The following is a 20,253-nucleotide window of genomic DNA, read 5'->3' on the forward strand; positions in this document are numbered from 1 at the left end:
GGCCAGAACAAACAAAGGGTTCTAATTGGCCCACCGCAGCCAGGATAATGCCGGCCAGACGTTTACGCCCCAGAGGGTTTTTCCATATTTTTCTTTCGCTTTTTTCGGCCTTTCCCTTTCCAAAATGACTCTGAAAAAATCTGTTACAATTAGTTAAGCCTGAGCCGGCGGCTGGCTCAAGTAAATTTTAAGATTATTATTTTCTGCCACAGTTTTGGGTAGCTTTTTTCTGCGGTTTTATCTGCAAACTGATTTGTCATTATTTTTAAAGGAAAAGGGGCACCCAAAATTATCATAGAATATTAAACCATAAGGGTGAGTTAAAAGGGAAATGAATGTGTTATACGTTCATAAACTTAATCTTTACGGGCAACAATACCCTAATGCCAAATATCTTAAATCAGAATAGAGGTCTAAACTAGTCCTATTTTTCATGAAGAAAACTAATGTAGACCCCGTGTGTTTTTTATTACCAAAAGAGAGTTTTGTAACTTAATACTGGATGATAGAACACATAATCATTTAGGCAAATCAACATCCTGCATTAGGACACGCTACCCAACTCACTGCCGCTTTCCTTTAATTTTCCCCGGATTTGGTCATTTGAGGTTTCCCCTAAAAACTTTGACGTTAGCCAATATCGATTTAATTTTATTTCCACTCATTTAGCTAAAAGCGTTTCAGTAAGAATGGAAATATTTGCCCGCGATTAAATTAAAAAAAAAAGAACTGGAAAAGAAAAAGTTGAAAATGGGAAAGTGGAGGAGAGAAGCATTTTATGAAATGAATGCACTGACACTCTGGCCTCGCCTTGGAAAAATTTGAATACATTACAGAGGGTTTAGAGCTCCCTGCAAATAAACCGCCGGAGCCGCCCCCTCCTCAAACCCAGGCCAACCCCCTGGCCCCGCCCCTATTCGGCCAGGACGACGGCATGACAATGACACAAAAGCCGCGCACTTAATCGCCGCGGATCACATTCCGTAAAACCGCGACGATAAAATTTTTTACGCTTCATTCTTGTGTACTTAGTGGAATGGAAGGGACACCACCAACCACTCTACTCCACCACCCGTGGTGGCTGACCCGCCTGTCCGCAATTTCGCTGGAGACGTCTCTGTCCAGTTTCCCGCTTTCGAGAAAATCAGATCTGAAATTATTTCAATTTGTACGCGATTTATTTTTATGTCTTTTTTCTCTAAAAGGCCCTCCTTCTCATCATCAGAGACCCAGGTTTAAACGATTTGTAAACATTTGAATTGGATTTTCGGCCATAAAACTGGCTTGTTCGCGACCTTATCGCAAAGACTGGGCTAAGTTGTCGGCATTAGTGCTATCATAAGTAGGCGAAGTACACCTATATATTTCCGTAAATCAACTCCACGCTAATCGCACTGCATTCCGCTTCACTGGAGTCGCTGGGGGGTCGATTGGTTGCGGCCACTGAGGTGGGGGATGTCCCTAACAACTATAATAAATTAATAAATTACCAAGTTTTTGCATAAAACATAGTTTTACCTATCAATGAGCCAGGCCAACTGCAGTAATTACTAGCCAGGTTCAGTCGAGGGTGTTGCCACAGACAAATGACTGTAAAAATGTAAAACTCAGCCCAAGCAGTAAATGTCATAAATTATCATCACGCACCAAGTGATTGCACACTACAGATTTGACTTCTGACTTCTGAGTTGCGCTCCGTTGAGTTGCATAAAAAGCAAGTCTAGTATATTTTATAGCTTATATACAGGTATATTACAAATTTCTCAAATGATTTCGTTGCGCGGAGTTCTAAGATTATTAATTCTTACCACTTGATTCGGGAATCAAGCAAGCATTTACGATGAACATTTTGGCAGATATTTAATCGCCAAATAAAAGAAGGACACTCTCTTGGAAATGTGAGTGTCTTAGTTAAAGTGTAAGACTGCATAAAAATGCCTTAAGTTCTTCACGTACCAACCCATTTCCTATTGCACCCTTTACCTAAGCTGTCAGCACTCAAAATAAGTATGAAATGTTTCATTTATAACAAAATCCACCCACATATTAAAGTTTTGATTAATGCTGCCGAATCTCGGATCTCGACAAGCCCACCACATGTAACGGCATTTAAAAGAGCGTGAAAAGTCAACTGGGACTGGCGAAATCCTATCCACACACGTGGTAGCCCAACTCCAACTCCAGGCTAACCCCTGTAACCCTCGATGTGAGTGTGATTTAAATAAAACTAATGTTTGTGTGAAAATGGATTTTCTGTTTGTCATCGGCTGTTGACTTCCCCTGTGTTTTGTATGCAAGGGGCGAACCGCAGGGCCAAAGGATGTCTTCCGTTCCTGTTCCTGTTCCTGGCCATATTCAAATTCGGCGCCAGCAGCAAACAGATTTAAATTCGCATACGCTTAGCACGTGAATGTGAATCCTTGAGGACGACGGGCAGGAAGAGCGACAACGACGCCGCTTTCCGCCGAGTCATGCATCATATCTACAGCTGCGGAAACCCCTGCGTTGGGAGGGGTTCGTCCTCGGGACAGGACTCGATTGGGTTGGGTTCGGCTTGGGTGTTCAGCGTGGCTAGGTAGGATTTGGAGTGGAATTGGGTTGAAGCTGAAACTGAAACTCAAACTGAAACGGAGAGCGCGCGTGGTTGACACGTGATTCCGGTGCTCGTAAATTTTCAAGAACTTCCCATACTTTTTAGTGGTTCTTGTAGTTTTTAATTTGTGGCTTGTTGGGCCTGTTAACAGTTATTATTTATGCGATGAGCGGAGAGATAGCAAAGTTATGGGATATTTTCAGAGCGGATATTGAGTTAGCTACCTGTGATAAGGACTGCAAGTATCGCGGAAGCAAGTCGCATTTGCAACCCCGAAAACAAGCCATGAACTTTCAAATGGGGCGCGGAGAGCGATAGATGTCACTTGGGGATGCTTCCCTAAAAATATATGTGGGTTTGAGATACTGCGAGAGTGAGTGAGTGTCACAGCATCATCCATCATTTTGGACTTGACCTTTTTTGGGCTGGGCTAAGCTTACGTTTAACGCAGACTAAAGGCGAATCTTTAATTTTGTATTTGCTATCTGGCGGCACATGTTACATCCGATGGATGAAGAGATTGTCCGAGAGGCGGCCACAAAGCAATGTGTCCAATGTCAGACAGACCGCATAAACGGCTCTCTGGGAAACTTGCCTTGCAATGCCCCATTGTGAGCTTTCCTGGGCACACATCTCTATAATATAACATCATATATTCCCAATTGGTTTTCACTTTTGTGTCGTGTTAAAAATGAATTTGTCATCTGTAAACGGTCTGACATGTTTGCCAAAAAATAAATCCCATTCACTCTCCACCTTTGTGATCATCTCGTGTCTGGCAAGTCCGTTGGGCAATACATCAATTGTTGCTCGGTGGTTGACTTAACTGCCGAACGCAGCTAAGCCAAAGTCCAAAAGTCCCTGATTGATTTGCATTGAAAATCGTGATTTTAATTGACATGCGATGAGCTCGGCAATACAACGCACCAATAATTATGTCAATCTGCTCAGCTTGTTGATCGATGGATTCTGCTTATTTTGGATGGGGTCGGATTTTTAAAGCAAATTGCACGCCCGGTGTGATATATTTCTATAAAAGAAATACATGTGTAAATAAATAAAATATCTTAGATATTCCAAATTTAAAAGAGGTTGTTGAACGAATATAAAATATAATTTATACCATTTATTCACATTTTTTGTTACTGTCTCGATGAGCCGTACAAACTGCAATCATTGAGCACTCGAAACATAAATGTAAACACATGCCCAACGTAGACTAACACATTTATTTTTGGTGGTTACAACTCTTTTGGAGTTATTTATTGAAATTCATACACAGCTCACACAAATGGAACAGATCGGAGCGAACGTGCTGGATAAAATACGCCATAAAAATAGCAATAAGTGGGACAATTATGAACCAATAGAGGGGAGCACATAAGGTGGAGAAACATGGCCAACACGGTTCCCCGGGCTTTATAATAGCCCCGAATCGTTTAGCTTGAATTCGAAATGGGTGGTTAAAGGGGGCCAAAAATGGAGGGCAGTTCGCGGCAGGTGAACGGTGGTTGAGCGGTAGGTGGGTGGTGATTATTATAAACGCATCGTTCAGATCATTGGCCAAATGGTTTTTGAACAATTTGTTGCTTCGCTGCTGATTGAATGACGGCCATGCGGAATGGTGGGCTATGGGTCTAAAGAGCGTGAAATTGATATGCAATTAAAATAATATTTTTCCAGCCGAGTGAAACGCTCATGATTATTACCAAGCACATATAAAATAATTATTCATATCTCTATATCACGTATAGATTTTTATAGCCACCAGCTGTCAACAAAATGTGCGCGAAATAATAATTTCCATTGATACGAACCAATTTCGAATAATGTGTATGCCACGCATTAAAGCCGAGTTCAAGGATTTTGCGCCAGCTCTATTTTCTTCGCTTGTTTTTTAAATTCTTAGAAAGTGCAGAGGGGGGATAGCAGGCTGAGTGACTGCTGCGGTTAATGGCTTTTGAATGCAAATTCAATTTTATCGCACTCTGTTCACTTTTTAATAAGATTTCCACCCAGCCCCACACCCATTCCCGACTGCCGGCGAAAGGTGCACTCTGTTGGAAATGAAAATTAGTTGCAAGAGCCCAAAAACAAAACAGAAAGACTGGCACTGAAATGAAAGCCCAGAGACACGCGACTTGCGGACCTGCGAGAAATGCTTTTTGGCGCCACAAGCAAACCTGTCTCTATCTTTTTTTCCTCTTTAAAAGTGGTGGTATTTGTACACTCTTAAAAACCGTGGAAGTTTAGCTTTCAATTATAGAAAATAAACACCGCTTGTAGCCGTTGAGGTGTTTTAAAAGATATACGAGTATCTGAATGGTTCGACCACCAACACGTATTTTAAGCAATTATTCAAAATATAGAGGCTTCTCAAGCTGAATCTTATATCTCGTTTTTGTATTTATATCTCCGTCGATCACAAAATAAACATCGGATTTTTGGGTACTTAAATTCTATTCAGATAATTTGTATGTGACAGTATTAAAGAAAATGTAGTATTTTTATATGTAAAGTGTTTTTAAGCCTTTAACAAAATTTCATCAAGAAAAGAACATTGAAATGTGTTATAGTTAGTTCCTAGGCTTTTAGGGACGGCATTCGGATATTTTACCTTCATGTGAAAGCTTGTGATATATTTTTCCGAGTGTTTTCTGCTCGAGGGGCACTGCCCACAATCCAACAAATTGCGTTTCGTGTTCGAGAGTGGGTGGGAAAACTGTCAGAATGAATGAGTAGCCCGGTCACACCTACTCCCTGTCAGTCAGGCCCGAATTCGCCCCTATGCAGCCCCCAAATGGAAATGGCAATGCCAATGCCAAGTTATCCAAGCCGTTGCCTTGAATCGGGCCTGGGATCGAAATCGAGAAAATAAGGAACTTTTAACTGCAAAATGGTCACGGGCAGATACAATACTCGCAGATGGATAGATAGCTCGCTACATTATTTTCAATTAGGTAAATGGTTTCGAGTGAGATTAGAAAGTGTGTTCGGGCTCACTTGGTACTTTAAGGTGGTACTCAGGGGAAAGTTTATAGTGGGGAAACAGAAAAGTTCGCACGGATCAAAGAAATGTTATGTTAAGAATATTATTCCAATATGTAGTTCTTTGCTATTTAACAGAACATAAATTTCCTTCTTTGAAAAGGGAAACACTAAAGATATTTCTTAAATATAGGCATCTTTTCGCTGTGCACACACCAACAGAAAATCACTAAGAGCTTGAACCGGACGTAACTGCAGCTCCACCCATTAAAGCCAGTTCCATCTTTAACTGAAATAGCCAATCCGGCCCCTTAAAGTGCCAGTCATATTCATGAGCTTCGCATCAGCTGCATATAGAAATGGGAATGCTCGCTGATTATCAAACGAAAATATTTGCTAATCACGCAGCTGCCGCCGCTGCACGAAATATCAAATATTGCTTATGAAACTGCATAAACTTGGCAGCAGTTCGATGGGCAAGGATGGGGACAGCAGACTAGATACCAACTCGGTAGGAATTAAGTTCCAGGCTAGACGCTATTATTTCCGACAGCATGATTTTATTTGCCTTGCCCATCATCATCGTCATCGAGATCCAACCCCTTGCTTGGGAGCTCCACCCCTCGTCCCCTAGTAATATACTTCCAAGAGAAGTTTGGCGCTTCCTTGAGACTCTTCCGGCGGGGATTTCCTACTGGTTTCTTGCCACCGAAACTTCTCAATAAGGAAGTTAGCTTTCAGAACAGAATTGAGTAACAGTGAGCTTAAGGAAGTACCGCCACTTGACCGCTCGTTACGTGCTGCATGTGTTGACCACGTCAAGCCGGCTGGGGAACTTCCGCTTTCCGAAGTTTGAGGTTAATTATTTTCCACTCTTGATACAAGCCAGCTTCAGCAAAGAAAGTTTCTTAGCCGATATTATGTAGCTATGTGTAGTTGGCGTCTTGGAGCAACTTTGTGGCCGAAAAAGATAAACAAAAACGAATGTCTCCATATTTTAATATCGATACCTCGACGTTGAAGCAGTCAAGCAAGCACCTTTGCAGGAGAATGAAGTCTTAAAATATTTTCACACCTCAATAGTCATTAAAGGATTTCAGCATGCATCTGGAAGTGTTTCTTTATGCTCATCTCTTTGTTAAAAGATCCATTAAATTCCACGTTAAGCTCAATACTAAAAAAATGCAAGGACTGGCAGAATATTACAAAACTTAGTTGTGAACAGTAAATTAAAGTGCTAAAGAAGGTATTGGATCTACAGTCGACAAAAAATGTTATCTAAAATAGCTAAGAAAATAGCCTAATATTTCTGCATTATCTTTCAAAGTAAACATATTCCTAATTAAGCGCTTTTCTTTCTCGTTTCAGGTGATAACTCCATTAGTAAGTACTTACACAGCTAAACAAACAATTTGTCACCCATTGCGCAATATTTCCAACCACAAACCATACGATTCGCCAATTGGCCTGAAACTATGAAAACCGAAAACATTTTGCATTCGTTGTGGGAGAGTCTTCAAGGCGAATCGGTAATATAAGGTCCCAAACCGCAGCAGCCTGATTAAATCGCATTTTACCAATTTGGGCCAGCTTACAGGAATCTTTGAAAAACCGCAAAGCGAAAAATGTGAATTATAATTATTGTATAGCAATTTCACTTGAAAATTTGCTTAGCCAAATAATTATATCGTTTCTCAGGAAAAGATCTGGCCAAGTTGAGACGACCATTTTGTGTCTCGGAATCATCTAGAGTAGGTTTGAAATCAACCATAAAACCGAGAAAAAACTGACCCAATCAAGCGTCGACCATTTTGGAGACGGTTCAACGGAAACGTCGCTTTTTCATGTTCGTGACCAAAGTTTAGGTTTATATATATTTTTTTTTTTTGGAAGGGAAGAGAGATACAGCAACGCAAACACGTCTTAAAATAAAAAACGCAGAGAGGGAGAAATACCTATTTTACCTGAATTAAATTGAGTAAGAAAACACGAAAGTTTTTATATACATATCAGGGTGCGCGTACATACATACATATAAATAATTTAAGAAATATATGTAGACCAATCTTGTTCGTGTTTTTGTTCGCTGACAAGGGAGAGAGCCGCAAACACGCTACCAGTTTCAGTTTGGCCCACACCACACACACCACACACACCACCACACTCCGAAAGCCTCTCTCATTCTCTTTTTGGCTTTGTTGCGGAGGAAATAATTACATGATTGAGGTACTCCACACACACACACCGGCTCGCATACCCACAATGACAAACACTGGGCCCCCTCCCCTCCAAGGCCCCCTACTGCCCACCTCCATGTGTACATACATACATATACACTTTTTTGCCCTTTGGTGGTGGTCGTTGTCTGATCGAAAAGAACATGTCAGGTTTCCCGACCTGGCCATTGCATGCCTTGGGTTCCTATTCAGTATGAATGAATGACCGCGCCATGGCGGCTTTTTGTGGCACAACCACTCTGTGGTTCTTGCTGGCCCGCTTTTTGCTCCGTTCAGTTTCTGGTCTGTGCACTCGAAAAAACATTCGTATTCAAGGTAGCATACTGAAGGTTTTATGCAATGTCAAGGTACTTTTTTAATGTACATATCTGTTTATGTGTTTATTTTGATTCCAAGCCTTTGCCCTTCTAGAGAAAGAGTTGCGGCAAAGTTCAAACTACACTCAATGTTCCATGCTATCACTAACTATTAATTGCTATCACTAGCAATTAGAATACGAATCGGTAAACCTTTAAACCCATTTTTCATATTTAATGCAATGATACAAATATTTACAAGTTTGCGTACGAGTTAGCTTTGATATTAGGAATCCCATTTGCTAAAGTTTTTATAAGATAGTTTAGTTTATAAATGTGTAAATTCGACAATCTAATGTGAATTCGAAATATATAGCCTATTTCTATAGGAAGACATCGCGTTAATCTGGTTACTCGGTTTTCTGTAATCATATTTTATCCATGTCATACCAAGTATTTAATCCCTGAAAACTACGATTGCTAAGATATTGTACATACAATACGCATTTCAAAGTTCAAGCAATGTACTACTTTTCCAGCCATTCAAATCTAGAGATTTCTTGTAGTGTATGTAATTCACGCTTAGCCGCAACACTGTCGACTGGCGACGGTCGAAGGCCCTGGCCCAGGGCAATTATTGTATCGCTGGCAACCCACCATGCCCACCCTCTCCCTGCCACGGCGACTAACTTACCCCTTGAATCTCCTGCTGGGCCACAAAACGGTAACCACTTTGCTACGAGGTTGTACATAAGTGTGTGTGCCAGGAGCAGAGTTGAGGTCAGCGCATTGTCGTGCTGTAATTGGCTGGCTGTTGTTCCTATTGCCAGGACATGACGAACACCCACTCTGGAAGCACGGCATATGTGACTAGGGTTCTTGTATGTTAGCCAAGGCGGTTACTAACCACACATAGGCTCATTCGACTGTTTATTACTCATTTCTGATATTTTTTATTGATGTACTCCATAATTATAGGCTTCTAAAGAATATATATCTTCTTTGAAGGGGTGTATTTATATTCAAACATTATTTATTAAGCTGATAATATTATTTGAATCGGGGAAAAGGACTCTTGTCCTTGCATCTGAATCAATTGTGAACTCTAATGCTGAATTCACCATTGACTACTTAACCTTCTTACATAAAAGTTATATGTGATCAATGTTTCCATTTCCCCAATGTAAGGCCTTTTTTCTCGCAATATAATTTGGAATTTCCTCGATGCGCTTCACTCGATAGATCAACTATGATGTGTGTATATGCTATTACTCCGACTTGTCAGTCATGAGGATTTCCCATTAATTTTGCCTGACCTCTAAAGTTCCGCCCCCAAAGAAGAAGCAGACAAGAAAAGAGACTCTACCCCTGCCCAAACCTTCGGAGTCGGATCTTCCCATACCATCCCCTTGTAAGTATTTCCATCTGTGGTTTAGTGGCAGGATTAATTTCTAATTTCGCCTAATGTCCAAGTGCTGCCCAGTTCCATGTTTACATTTTGGGTGTCTCGTCTTCTAATTTACCTTGATAAAACGTTACCGTTCCCATTCCCAATTCCATTCCCATTCCCATGCCCAGCCCTGCCCTGCCCTGTCCCCGGGCTGTATTTGTCTCTGCCCCCCGAACGCATTCGAGTCGTAAAGGTAGCCGGACTCGCAGTCGGATTGGAAATCGTAGTCCGTCGCACAGACGGAGACGGGCCCACATGTTTGCATCATTAATCATGACGTTTCAGCTCTGACACATTTGGCCGATCGGCGGCAGCGGCAGCGGCTGCAGCAGAAGCAACGGCAAGCGGATTGTAATGAACACGTTTTGTAAGGCAGACAACGGCGAGAAAAACGCGGAGACACAGATACAGATACTGATGCAGAAACAAACCCATAGATTCAGATACAAACGCAAACCCAGACGCAGACTAAAAGAGCTTGAGACAGACGCACGTCAGCAGTGGACGGCGACGACTGCGGATGCGTGTGCACTCAGAAATATATCTTACTTACTTTCTTACTTTCATAAAAAGTCACACAAAGTCAACGCCGAAAGTATTTCAGTATGCAGCAAATTGAAGCATACATTTTATATGAAAGAACTTCTTCAAAAATAAGGACGGCTTTTATCTTACTTCCAAAACCAATCATTTAAACCTATTAATATAATTATTGATTAGGAATATTTTGCAGAAACATTTTAGCAAGTGAAAAGAAAGTTGACGTACAGTTGGCGTAAATAATTTTGAGTGTACCCGATGCGTGCCGAATGCCGCGAGAGCGGGCAGAGACAATGGGCCGTTTGAAGACAAATATTTTCACAATGGCAGCGAAAGACAAAAGGAACAAAACCCACAAGCAGCCGAGGCAGAAGGCAACTCATGTAAATATTGGCCAAAACTATTTACGAAACTATTAGCTGCTGTTATGGGCAAGACTAATTGTGCCGCTCCGGGGAGGGTGCCTTTATAAGGCGGGATGAGTCAGAGGTAAAGGGAAGATATGGGGAAGAGTTTCGTAAGGATTGCGTAAGGACAACGCACAATAATGAGGTTTAAACGATGATAACTCTCAGACATGGTTTTCGATTTGTTAAACCGTGAGGAAAGATGTCTACCTTCTTAAAAACATCAATGACCACACAGAAAAGAAGACTTTGTAGAGTGATAGTCAAACAGTTGGGTGGGCTTTAAAAGGATTTTGAACAGAATATTAAGGTAAAAGTCTATAAGGTATCGAAGCTTTTCCAGCCAAACTTGCACACATTTTTCATCCTTACCTTTTGCTCCGAGCCAACCAGCTTTGTACAAATTTAAATATTGCAGTCCTTAAAACGCTCTCTCCTGGCTTCGGCAAGTTTCTGACTGAAAGGCCATTTGTCCTTGGTATCAGCAGAGCTGCTACTAAACCAAATCTAGGTTGACTTATATACTTCCGTTTCCGGCAGCAAGCATACGCTCCAACTCAGGTCGGACCCCATCCAAACCTCCGCTTGTGTTCGGGGGATTTTTATGGCCCTCACTCGGGAGCGGAGGATGGGAAGCGCAGTGTGTACTTGGCGCTGAAACAGAATTTTATGCAAATATCCTAATCAAATTCACATTTGAAGTTCAACTGTTTTATCCAAAAGTTTTACCTTCCGTAAAAGCCGAGAGCCAAAGCCGGCAGCGTCGTTGTCGTCGTGTGGCAGACGCGCTTGAGACTCGCAGCCAGAAAGATGCCACCCATTTTTAATTTATTTCCACTTTTCCACTTAAAAAAAGGGAGCCACTCCACCCCGAAGTCCGGACCCGCCCATACCTTCATCCGCAGACGTATCCGGTGCGTGCGTCCGGCGGAGTTTGTCGGGGCTTGGGGTTGGTGTTATCGCCGCCTGTTTACTGTCTTCTGTGCACTGGAAAAATCTGACACCATCTTAATCGAGCTAGCTAAATTGGTTGACTACCATTAATTGAAGTATTTGAAGTATTTTGAAGATCATTTCCAAAACAATAATACTTTTTTCTCAAACCAATTGGAAAAATGGTATAAAAAAAATCGCACATTTATTTCGATACAAAACCTATTTTTGCGAGTGTAGCCATATCCTCATCCGACCGACATCGCAGCGGGGGTTGTCGCCCATATTTTCACTTATCAAAACGCCACCCCAGTTGTCTCCCACCGCAAACATAAGTCTGCATATCGAAAGCGATTAAACAGCTACCGCAACTTCAACTCCAGAGGCTTCTTAATTCGCTGCAAATTAAAACAAAGAATCAGCTCTCGGCGGACTAAAAAGGATAAAAATTAGTCACTGCAGTGACAGTAATTCAGACAAGGCCCCACATTTTCCCAAACACCCATTCCCCATCCCGGCTTATCCCCCTCCCCGCCCCGCGCGGATTCGCTGCGCCACTCGGCAACAACTGTGCAACATTCGTGGCATCCTCACCGCCGGGTGATTAATTGCAATTTAAACGGTTTCAATTAAGGCAGTGCGCGTCCTTCGCATCCACTGCACTGAGCAGGGCTAACATTTTCGAAGCCGCTTTTTCCACATTTTGTTTTAAATGTATCTTTGCCCCGCGGATGGAATTGATGACATTGACCGAACCGAAATTTCAGTGAAAAGGTTTTGGCAATAGTATTGGGAGTCATTTGGTTCTGCATATGGATTTGATGAAAACGAGAGTCTCAGCAATCTATCCCATTTATCAGAACCAGAATGTTGAAGTTGTGTCTGAGAACAGAAAAGCTTCAACTAATAGTGAGATCGGATAAAACATAATTACTTATTAATTCTTACAAACGATTCATACATGCAAGCCGCTACAAATCTGCAGGATATTCAGCTATCTATCCCACTTATCAGTACCAGAATGTTGAAATTGTATCTGAGAACTATTATGCTCTCAACAGAAAAGTTTCAACTAATAGTGAGATAGGATAAAACATAATTACTTATCAATTCTTACAAACGATTCATACTTGCAAGCCGCTACAAATCTGCAGAATATTCAGCTATCTATCCCATTTATCAGTACCAGAATGTTGAAATTGTATCTGAGAACTATAATGCTCTCAACAGAAAAGTTTCAACTAATAGTGAGATAATTACTTATTAATTCTTACAAACGATTCGTACTTGCACGCCGCTACAAATACTCGTAACCAAATCAATATACATACATCATTCCCCCTGCGGACACATTTAATCGTTTCCAATCATTCCATAATCGTTTCATCAATTCGCAGCAACTGCCTGAAATATGGCCAAGCTGAATTGACTTACACCCCCGATTATTATATGTTCGCATGTCCAGGATATGCATAAATAAGCCAAATAAATGTGTCTATATATCATGCGAACCTAAGTACATACGTTTATGTGTGGCCCGAGGAACTATGTGACATTTAGCATATGTCGCCACCTGTGTGTAATGCCCAGGCAAGAGCTACACATGCATTTGACACGACCCACGTAAGACCTGAAGTCCGGGCTCGGAAAACCCCCGCAACGGAGGGAGCGGAAAACTTTGACGGGTGGCAAGACAAAATGCAAAACTTTGGCAAACAGCGAGTTGCTTAGGCAAATTCGTATGTGAAACATTTGGCAGCAGGCGATTTATTTAATGTCTTTGCCATAGAACAAGGACCTCGAGCGGTCCCGGGGGCTGTGGCAGGCAGTTGCATGTTTCAGTGATTTAAATGATTTATGTCCCAAGACTTTGACTCGAGGGTTAATATCGGCCAGGGAACCAGCCAGAGCAAGCCGACCGAGCAGTGGCAGCTACATCCTCGAGAACAACCTGAGCAACTGCAGCAACATCCACACGAGCAGCATATTTTTGGGGACACATTCACTCAGCGCACTCAGAGAAAACATTGGAGAACTAGGATGTATGTTGTTGGACTACAAAATAATTATTATTTCAAGCTCAAATTTAAAGTGAATTATTATGTTTTTTTATATATTTTTCATAACAAATATTTCAATGAATGTCAAGACGGCAGTGTTCTCTTGCTAGTTGCAAGTGTTCATCAGACTAAGAAGAAAGGCTTTTGATTGTGCAATTTTGTTTTCGCCAATTGGTCTTGACAATCTACATTTCGAGTGCACTCGTGGCAAAATGTGCGTATTTTTACTGGTAGAGCCCACTGGCCATAACTCATTTCGAAGAGGCGGCGCTTGTGGCAAATTGAAGACTCCACCACCAGCAGTGGTGTACCATAAAGTCCGGCTCCAATCGCACAGCTGCAAGTCGACGAGTTGAAGCTGAACGCATGCGAACACCGTTGAAATTCAATTATCAGCGGTGGCATCACGCATACGCCATGTTGTCGGGGAACGGCATGGTGCCGACCGGCAATTAAAGCCACTGCCGTCGGAGCCGTTAATTAATTTGCATTTGCGACAGGCCAGAAAGCTTGTGTGTTCAGTGGCAGCAGCTAAGCTGAACTGGAACTAAAAACTTGTTGATTAGCGAACACGACAAGTTAAAACTGAGGAAAGCAGGTTCCCGATGAACAGCAACAAGCAGTTAGATTTATTAAAACATTTCAAAATTTAGGTGTTATTATATAAAATATTAAAACGAACTTTAGCAAGCCTAAAATATTATTTTAGAACGCGGTTGGGTATTCAAAAATCAAGTTTGCCTTAAATACGTTAGGGTATAAGTTGCTCGGCCATTGCCAATTACCCAATTTGCGTTGGCCGGCAACAAAGTTGCTCAGCCATTTTATCGACGGAAGATTTATAGCATTTTTAAATAGTTTTCTGTTGTTGTGGCTTAAATACACTAAGTGGTTTGCGTTGAAAGCTTTGAAAGTAGCAAAATATAAGTACTCAAAGTTAATTGGCCAGGTGCCATTAAAACTGGAATGGGATGAGGAAGTATTTAGTTAATCTAATCTTTGATGAGGGGAGTCGCATAATATAAAAGCGTTTATAATATAAAGTATTTCATGAGAAAAATATGCATTAATATCTTCGATACATCTAATCTTTGCCATTACACCACACTGTTTCCAATAAGTAAAAACGAAGTAAATACTAAATTATCGCAATTCTGAAACTTGTTATTTATCCAAGGAAAGTAATACTAATGATCGCGTATACTTAAACTCCGCTTAATAATACTTGTGGCTTTACCCTATCGAAATGAAACAATAGGCGTAAAATATATAATATTTGAACTATTGTGTACGTGGAATACGTTTTTTCATATTTTCTGTTTCATTGGATGAGGGAAACTGCTCAAGTTGGGGCCACCAGCTACCCCCACTCCGCTATTAGGTTGACCATCTTTTTCTCGGTCTCCATTCCTCGTTCTTTACACTCACGGACTTTTCGCGTTTTCCTTTGGCATGCCGGAAGTGACTTTTGCTTTTTCTCTTTTTCCTATTTTTTTTCACAATGAATATAATTTTTTCGCCGCCGGTTGTTGTTGTTACTCTAGGAGCTGTTGTTGCTGTTCGTGTTTAAAATAAGCAAAACTTACGAAGCGATAAAAATGCCGCTTCAAGAAGTGGGAAAAGAATACGACGATGATGGAGGAGAGAGCACAGAACAGAAAAATCGCAGGCAAAAAACCAAGTTGGCGTGTAAACGGTTTTTGTTTTATTTTTTCCAGTAATGTTTTTCCTGCGGCTCCCCAGTAAAATGTACCTTGTGATGTGGCCAGCCGACTGGGTGGCCAGAGACCCACAGATCCCTCCTCTCCAGATGTAATCCCCCTGCTCGAGAAATGACGCGGCCACTCTGAAGTTGGCTAAGGGCGATTCACTTGCGAGACAAATGGAAATGAAGCGTTTATTCTGCTTTATTGCGGCGATAAGAAAAAATGAGGCATTATTTCGTTGTTTCAAGCGGAGGTTCATCTCGAGCTTCGGCTCTTTTTCCAGTCACTTGCACTCCCCTCAATCCGAATTTATATTATTTATTTGTACCCGCGAGTTTTCCATTTTCGCCCTGAGCAAATGCGGGGAGCAGTCGGCCTGACCACAGGTCGGGTTTTCCTGGCAGGGACGCGGCAATTTCCTCGAGCGTCTCCGGTTTTCTTGGCTGACCAGCCGTGAGTTGGCGGTTTCCTTATCCGACCGCTTGGGAATCCGATTGCGAGGGGGTGGCATCCAATAGCCGGAATTACTTGCATTTAAATGTGACTCAAATCGAGCGGAAATAAATCTGAAAATGCTTCTTCTGTGGAGACTGAAAAGATTATAATTCGAGCAATGAAAATATTATTCCAACTTATAATGTTTCAACTTAGTCCCGAAAAACTTGCTATATATGTATATAAGCTTCTTGTTTATTTAGATCCAGAATCCGTATGTATACCGAATATGATCTTAGAGCCTCAAACAAAGCGTCCACTATTCATTTATTACGCACCCCAGACCCCTTTCTCTAACACCATCACCCCAAGTACAGCCAATTACTATCCGACAACTGGGAATTTTGTTTTGGTTTCGATTTTCAATAACTCATCAGCAATAAACCGTGAAAATGAACGGTAGCCAGATCAATCAAAGGCCAGAACTCCGCTCGGTGCATCTGAGATCGCGATACAGGCCATAGTCCTATAAAATGCGATGGGCAGAGTGGCGTGAAACCAATGCGATCGAACAATGAAACTCCATTGGCAGCGCCAAACTCAAAAGCGCCCAAAGCCGCGCATCATTAATTATGCTCAGTGTTGCTCAACAACAAATATAGCAACAAAAGTGGCAGAGGATCGGACACAAAAGCTGTCAGCACACGCTGATCTGTCAAACGCGGCAGCCGAAAAGAAATGCCAGCGACATCGTCAGTCAGTATTTCAGTACTTCACTCGCTCTTTCAGCCAGTCAAGCATTCAGTCATCCGGCCATGCAGCCCCTTCTTAGCCGTCGGTACTGCCACTTGGCTCTTGGCTCTTGGCAGCGCGACGCTTTTGTTGCAACTCAAACAGAAATATTGATTAATCATAAGGAAACCATTGCTGAGGGCGCTGCTGCTACCTATTGCTCTGCAATCGCAGTTAGAGGTGATATCGTGTCGGGCATTCTTAAGACAAAATAAATATATATACTAATCAATATAAAATCAAATCAATAATTCATATTTCTAGTAACAGCAGCGTTAATAATATTATTTCCAACTCAACAAGTTAGCATAGCAGAGCTCGGTTCTCAGAGTGCACGAAATTAATAAAAGGTTGTAGTGCCATGTTAACTGAAGTATTTTACTTGCAGTGCTTTCTAGCCCCATTCATGGTGCGTGATCGCTGAAAAAGCCGTCGAAATGTGTAATCACTTACCCATCTCTAAGGGGCATTATTCATTCATGGCGAGGTGAATCTGGGTTGGTAGTTGGCTCCAGGAGGTGTCAGACTTCAAACGATCGTAAGCTGATTTTTGGCCTTCAGCTCCGGTATTTGTCATTGTCTGGTCTGCATGAGTGTGAGCAGTGTGTTGCGTGTGCAGAGGCCTTACAATTTACTCGTTAAATAATTTTTCATGCAACTGAGTCCGAGGGGTCTAATCATTCTCGTTTCTACGGCTCGGAGGCGGCACGCTTTCTTGTCCATTGTTTGCGAATACCGAAGAGCTTCCATGGCCCATTGTGCGGAATTCTGTTCGGGAATCCCAGAGCGGATCGGCTGGAACTAAGTATTGCCAGCACCTGAGGAGGCAGCTTCCAGTGTAATCGCATTCGAGTCGAGCTTGGTTTAGTTTTGGTACATACGAAAATCAATTTCCGACGCGGCGAACTCTTAAATCGACATTAATTTTCCATTGACTGCGATGAGGCTTTAAGCAGTTTTTTCCGCTCCCATTTTTAATTCGCTTTCAATCTGGCAGACATGCAAAAACATAATCCACCCCACCCGGAGCACTCTCCACCCCACGGAAATGTAAATTTTACCCCATGAGTCCATGAGTGAGGGAGAAGGAGTGCTGGAAAAAGTTTCCCTCGCTGATTTTGATTGACAGCTCTTAGCATCCCTGATGGATTTCATATTTTGAGCCCGCAGGACGAAGTGACAGAAGGGGCAGGAGCAGAGCAACGCACCAGGCCAAAATGACAGCTAGCGGGAGTGGTAACCTGGCTTAAGCGGTGGGCAAACTTTTTACCAAACAGCTTTCATTTTTCCATGGCAATATTTTCCGAGAAATATCTTTTCATTTTTTCAGCTCCAGTTCACCCAGCTTCCCTATCCTCCGCACTCAGCACATGTATTGAAAGAGCACAATATATAATACAAACATCGTAAATATTTACAAACCGCTGGGCCACGATGAAAGTTTTTCAATTTGAACCGCTTTAAAGTATTTAGCCAAACTCTCTTTTCCCAGGCTGCCATCTCTCATCTATGCCATTCAATTCGAACAAATTTAAATTGTGAGAAAAGCTGGTTAAATCATTAAGAGAAATTAAAAACAAACAAGAAACATTTTCAAAAAGACTGGAAATAGTCATCATTGTTTGATTTTCTATTTTCCTTTACAGCTTTTCATAGCCTAATGTGTTTTTAATACAATATCTAAGGGGAAAAAATATGCGAATAAATACGAGCTACTAAAATAGACAAAGGTTTTATATTTAAAAAACTTATTTGAATTCGAATGGTACTATGGTATTTACGATTTATTAGAACCATTAAACATTATGCCATGCTATTAAATATATAGCATGAACAAACAAATTGCAGAAGTTAGAAACAAATTTTATTATATTATATTCTCAAACTTCCCCATTCACGAGGGTTAATACTTAGACTTACAAAATTAATATTCAAGCCAAGCTAGACTTTAAACTATTTCCTTGATCTCTGATCTAACTTACCACCTATTAGGTAAAAATATCATCGTAAAATTATCAACATTAATCAAACATTTTCACACCTCCAGCGAAGCAATACACTGTCCCCATTCAGCTTCTGTCCTGGGCAACAATCCTGAGTCTTTAGCTTCTTTGAATTTGTTTTCCCTGTTTGTGTAAATGTTCGTATTGTTGACATTTGCTGGTCATGAAAAGTCATTAAATATATTTCTCTAATTTATCTTTCGGCTGTGGCAGCTTTGGTCGGTGGTGGTAATGGCATTAAAGTAAAGTTGGGCAAAGTGAAAAGAAAGCGGAAATGTTTGTCTGGCCACCGATGCTCGGCTTGGTTTGGTTTGGGACCTCTGCGGTCTGATCTCGGACCACCCACCTTTCAACCCTTTCGTGTCCGCTAATTAAAACTAATCCCAAGGAAAGGACCGAGGAAAGGACACCCTGAATGGTGTTGTTATACTTTTCACATAACTGTCAATCAGTCTCACAATTAAATGATTGAAGACACTCAGATCGGGGCTTGTTATCCTATATCCATATCCCTCATAAGTTCATTCTGGCTCTTAGGCAACAAAATGTAGCTATGCGTATTTGTATGGAGTACTCGCTTTTTAGTTGGCCTGAGCTGGTTTAGTTTGAATGCATATCAAGTGGATGCAGATACAAAATGTTTTCATGAGAAATTGACTTTTTCCATTGCTCCAAAGACGACGTCGTCGTCGGATGTCTGTTGGCTGTTGTCTTCCTTTGGCCGGAATGATTAATGGTTCTGCTCTTTGCGCATTCGTCGGCCCACACCCGCGGCAACAAAAAGACATACACATCTACATCCACATCCACATCCACGTCCAGCATTTGTTGCTCCGACTGTATCTGTATCTTTTTGTGCCGCTGAATGAGAATTTTTACTGCATCGCGCATCAGCGTTTGGCGTTCGGCGTTTGGAGTTTTCAGCTACTGAGCCGCCGCGCCATTGTCTCCCAGTTTTTATTGTGTCTCCCCCCATTTTTGATTGAATCCGCCTCGGCACTTGCAGATACTTGAGCGGATCGCCTGGCCTTTAAAGTTTTAGCCAACTCGTTGCCGCTCAACCGCAGAGCGCTCACATAATTTAAGGCCAAGTCAAGGCAAAAGTTCCCCGTCCCCGGCTAGACCGACCGAAAACCTACAAGATAAATTGAGGTCATTTTTTGCCAGTGGCCACCTTTGGTCAGTCCGGTGTCCGGGTTGGAGTTCGGGTTCGGGTTCGAGCTCGGGCTCGGGCTGGGCTTATGCTCTGGTACGGGTCCACCTTGTTGACCGGCCACAAATGTCCTTAATGTGCATCCTTATGGACTGCGGTCATGTGCAAGTGGTCGAGATGGTCGAGCCCAAAAAATTCCGCCCCTCCCCAACTACTTACGTAAGTGTTCACGAGTAGTTAGCGCTAGGCAAACAGCCACGAGTGTACCATTCATTCTGAAAATTCGCTGCCATGCGAGTGGGGAGCGGATGATTTAGATGGTGAGGTGGGCACGGTACACTAAAAAGAACAAATGTTCTGAAACACATAGCATTTAAATTATAATAATTTATGGGAAATCAGGAAGCGTCTTAGCCTACAAGCATTAAATTCTTTGGGGATACACGAGAATTCTAGAATGTATGATTAAATGGGTTTTATGTATCAGAAATATATGCATTGGTATAAATTTTCATGGAAAATAACACATTTTTTTCTGTGCACTGATTATAATATGCATTTATAGCAAAAAACTTGACTATCCCTGGCGCCTTTTGACCATTTGTGCAATTGTTGCAAAATTTACGCTCATTTTAATTCCAGCCCAAAGGAGCGGCAAAT

At 41.7% G+C, this 20,253-nt stretch overlaps 1 protein-coding gene across 1 annotated transcript in view; it reads left to right on the forward strand.

Moving 5' to 3' along the window:
• The window catches only part of LOC6553022 (homeotic protein proboscipedia), a 31,498-nt gene that overhangs the window by 4,129 nt on the left and 7,116 nt on the right, over window positions 1-20,253 (forward strand). Inside the window, exon 2 of the mRNA XM_026976128.1 lies at window positions 6,950-6,964. Within this exon, the coding sequence (XP_026831929.1) occupies window positions 6,950-6,964 (15 nt within the window). The remainder of the gene's footprint in view (window positions 1-6,949; window positions 6,965-20,253) is intronic.

The sequence above is a fragment of the Drosophila erecta genome, unplaced genomic scaffold (assembly GCF_003286155.1).
Source record: "Drosophila erecta strain 14021-0224.00,06,07 unplaced genomic scaffold, DereRS2 tig00000000-arrow-pilon, whole genome shotgun sequence".
Classification (NCBI taxonomy): Eukaryota; Metazoa; Arthropoda; class Insecta; order Diptera; family Drosophilidae; genus Drosophila; species Drosophila erecta.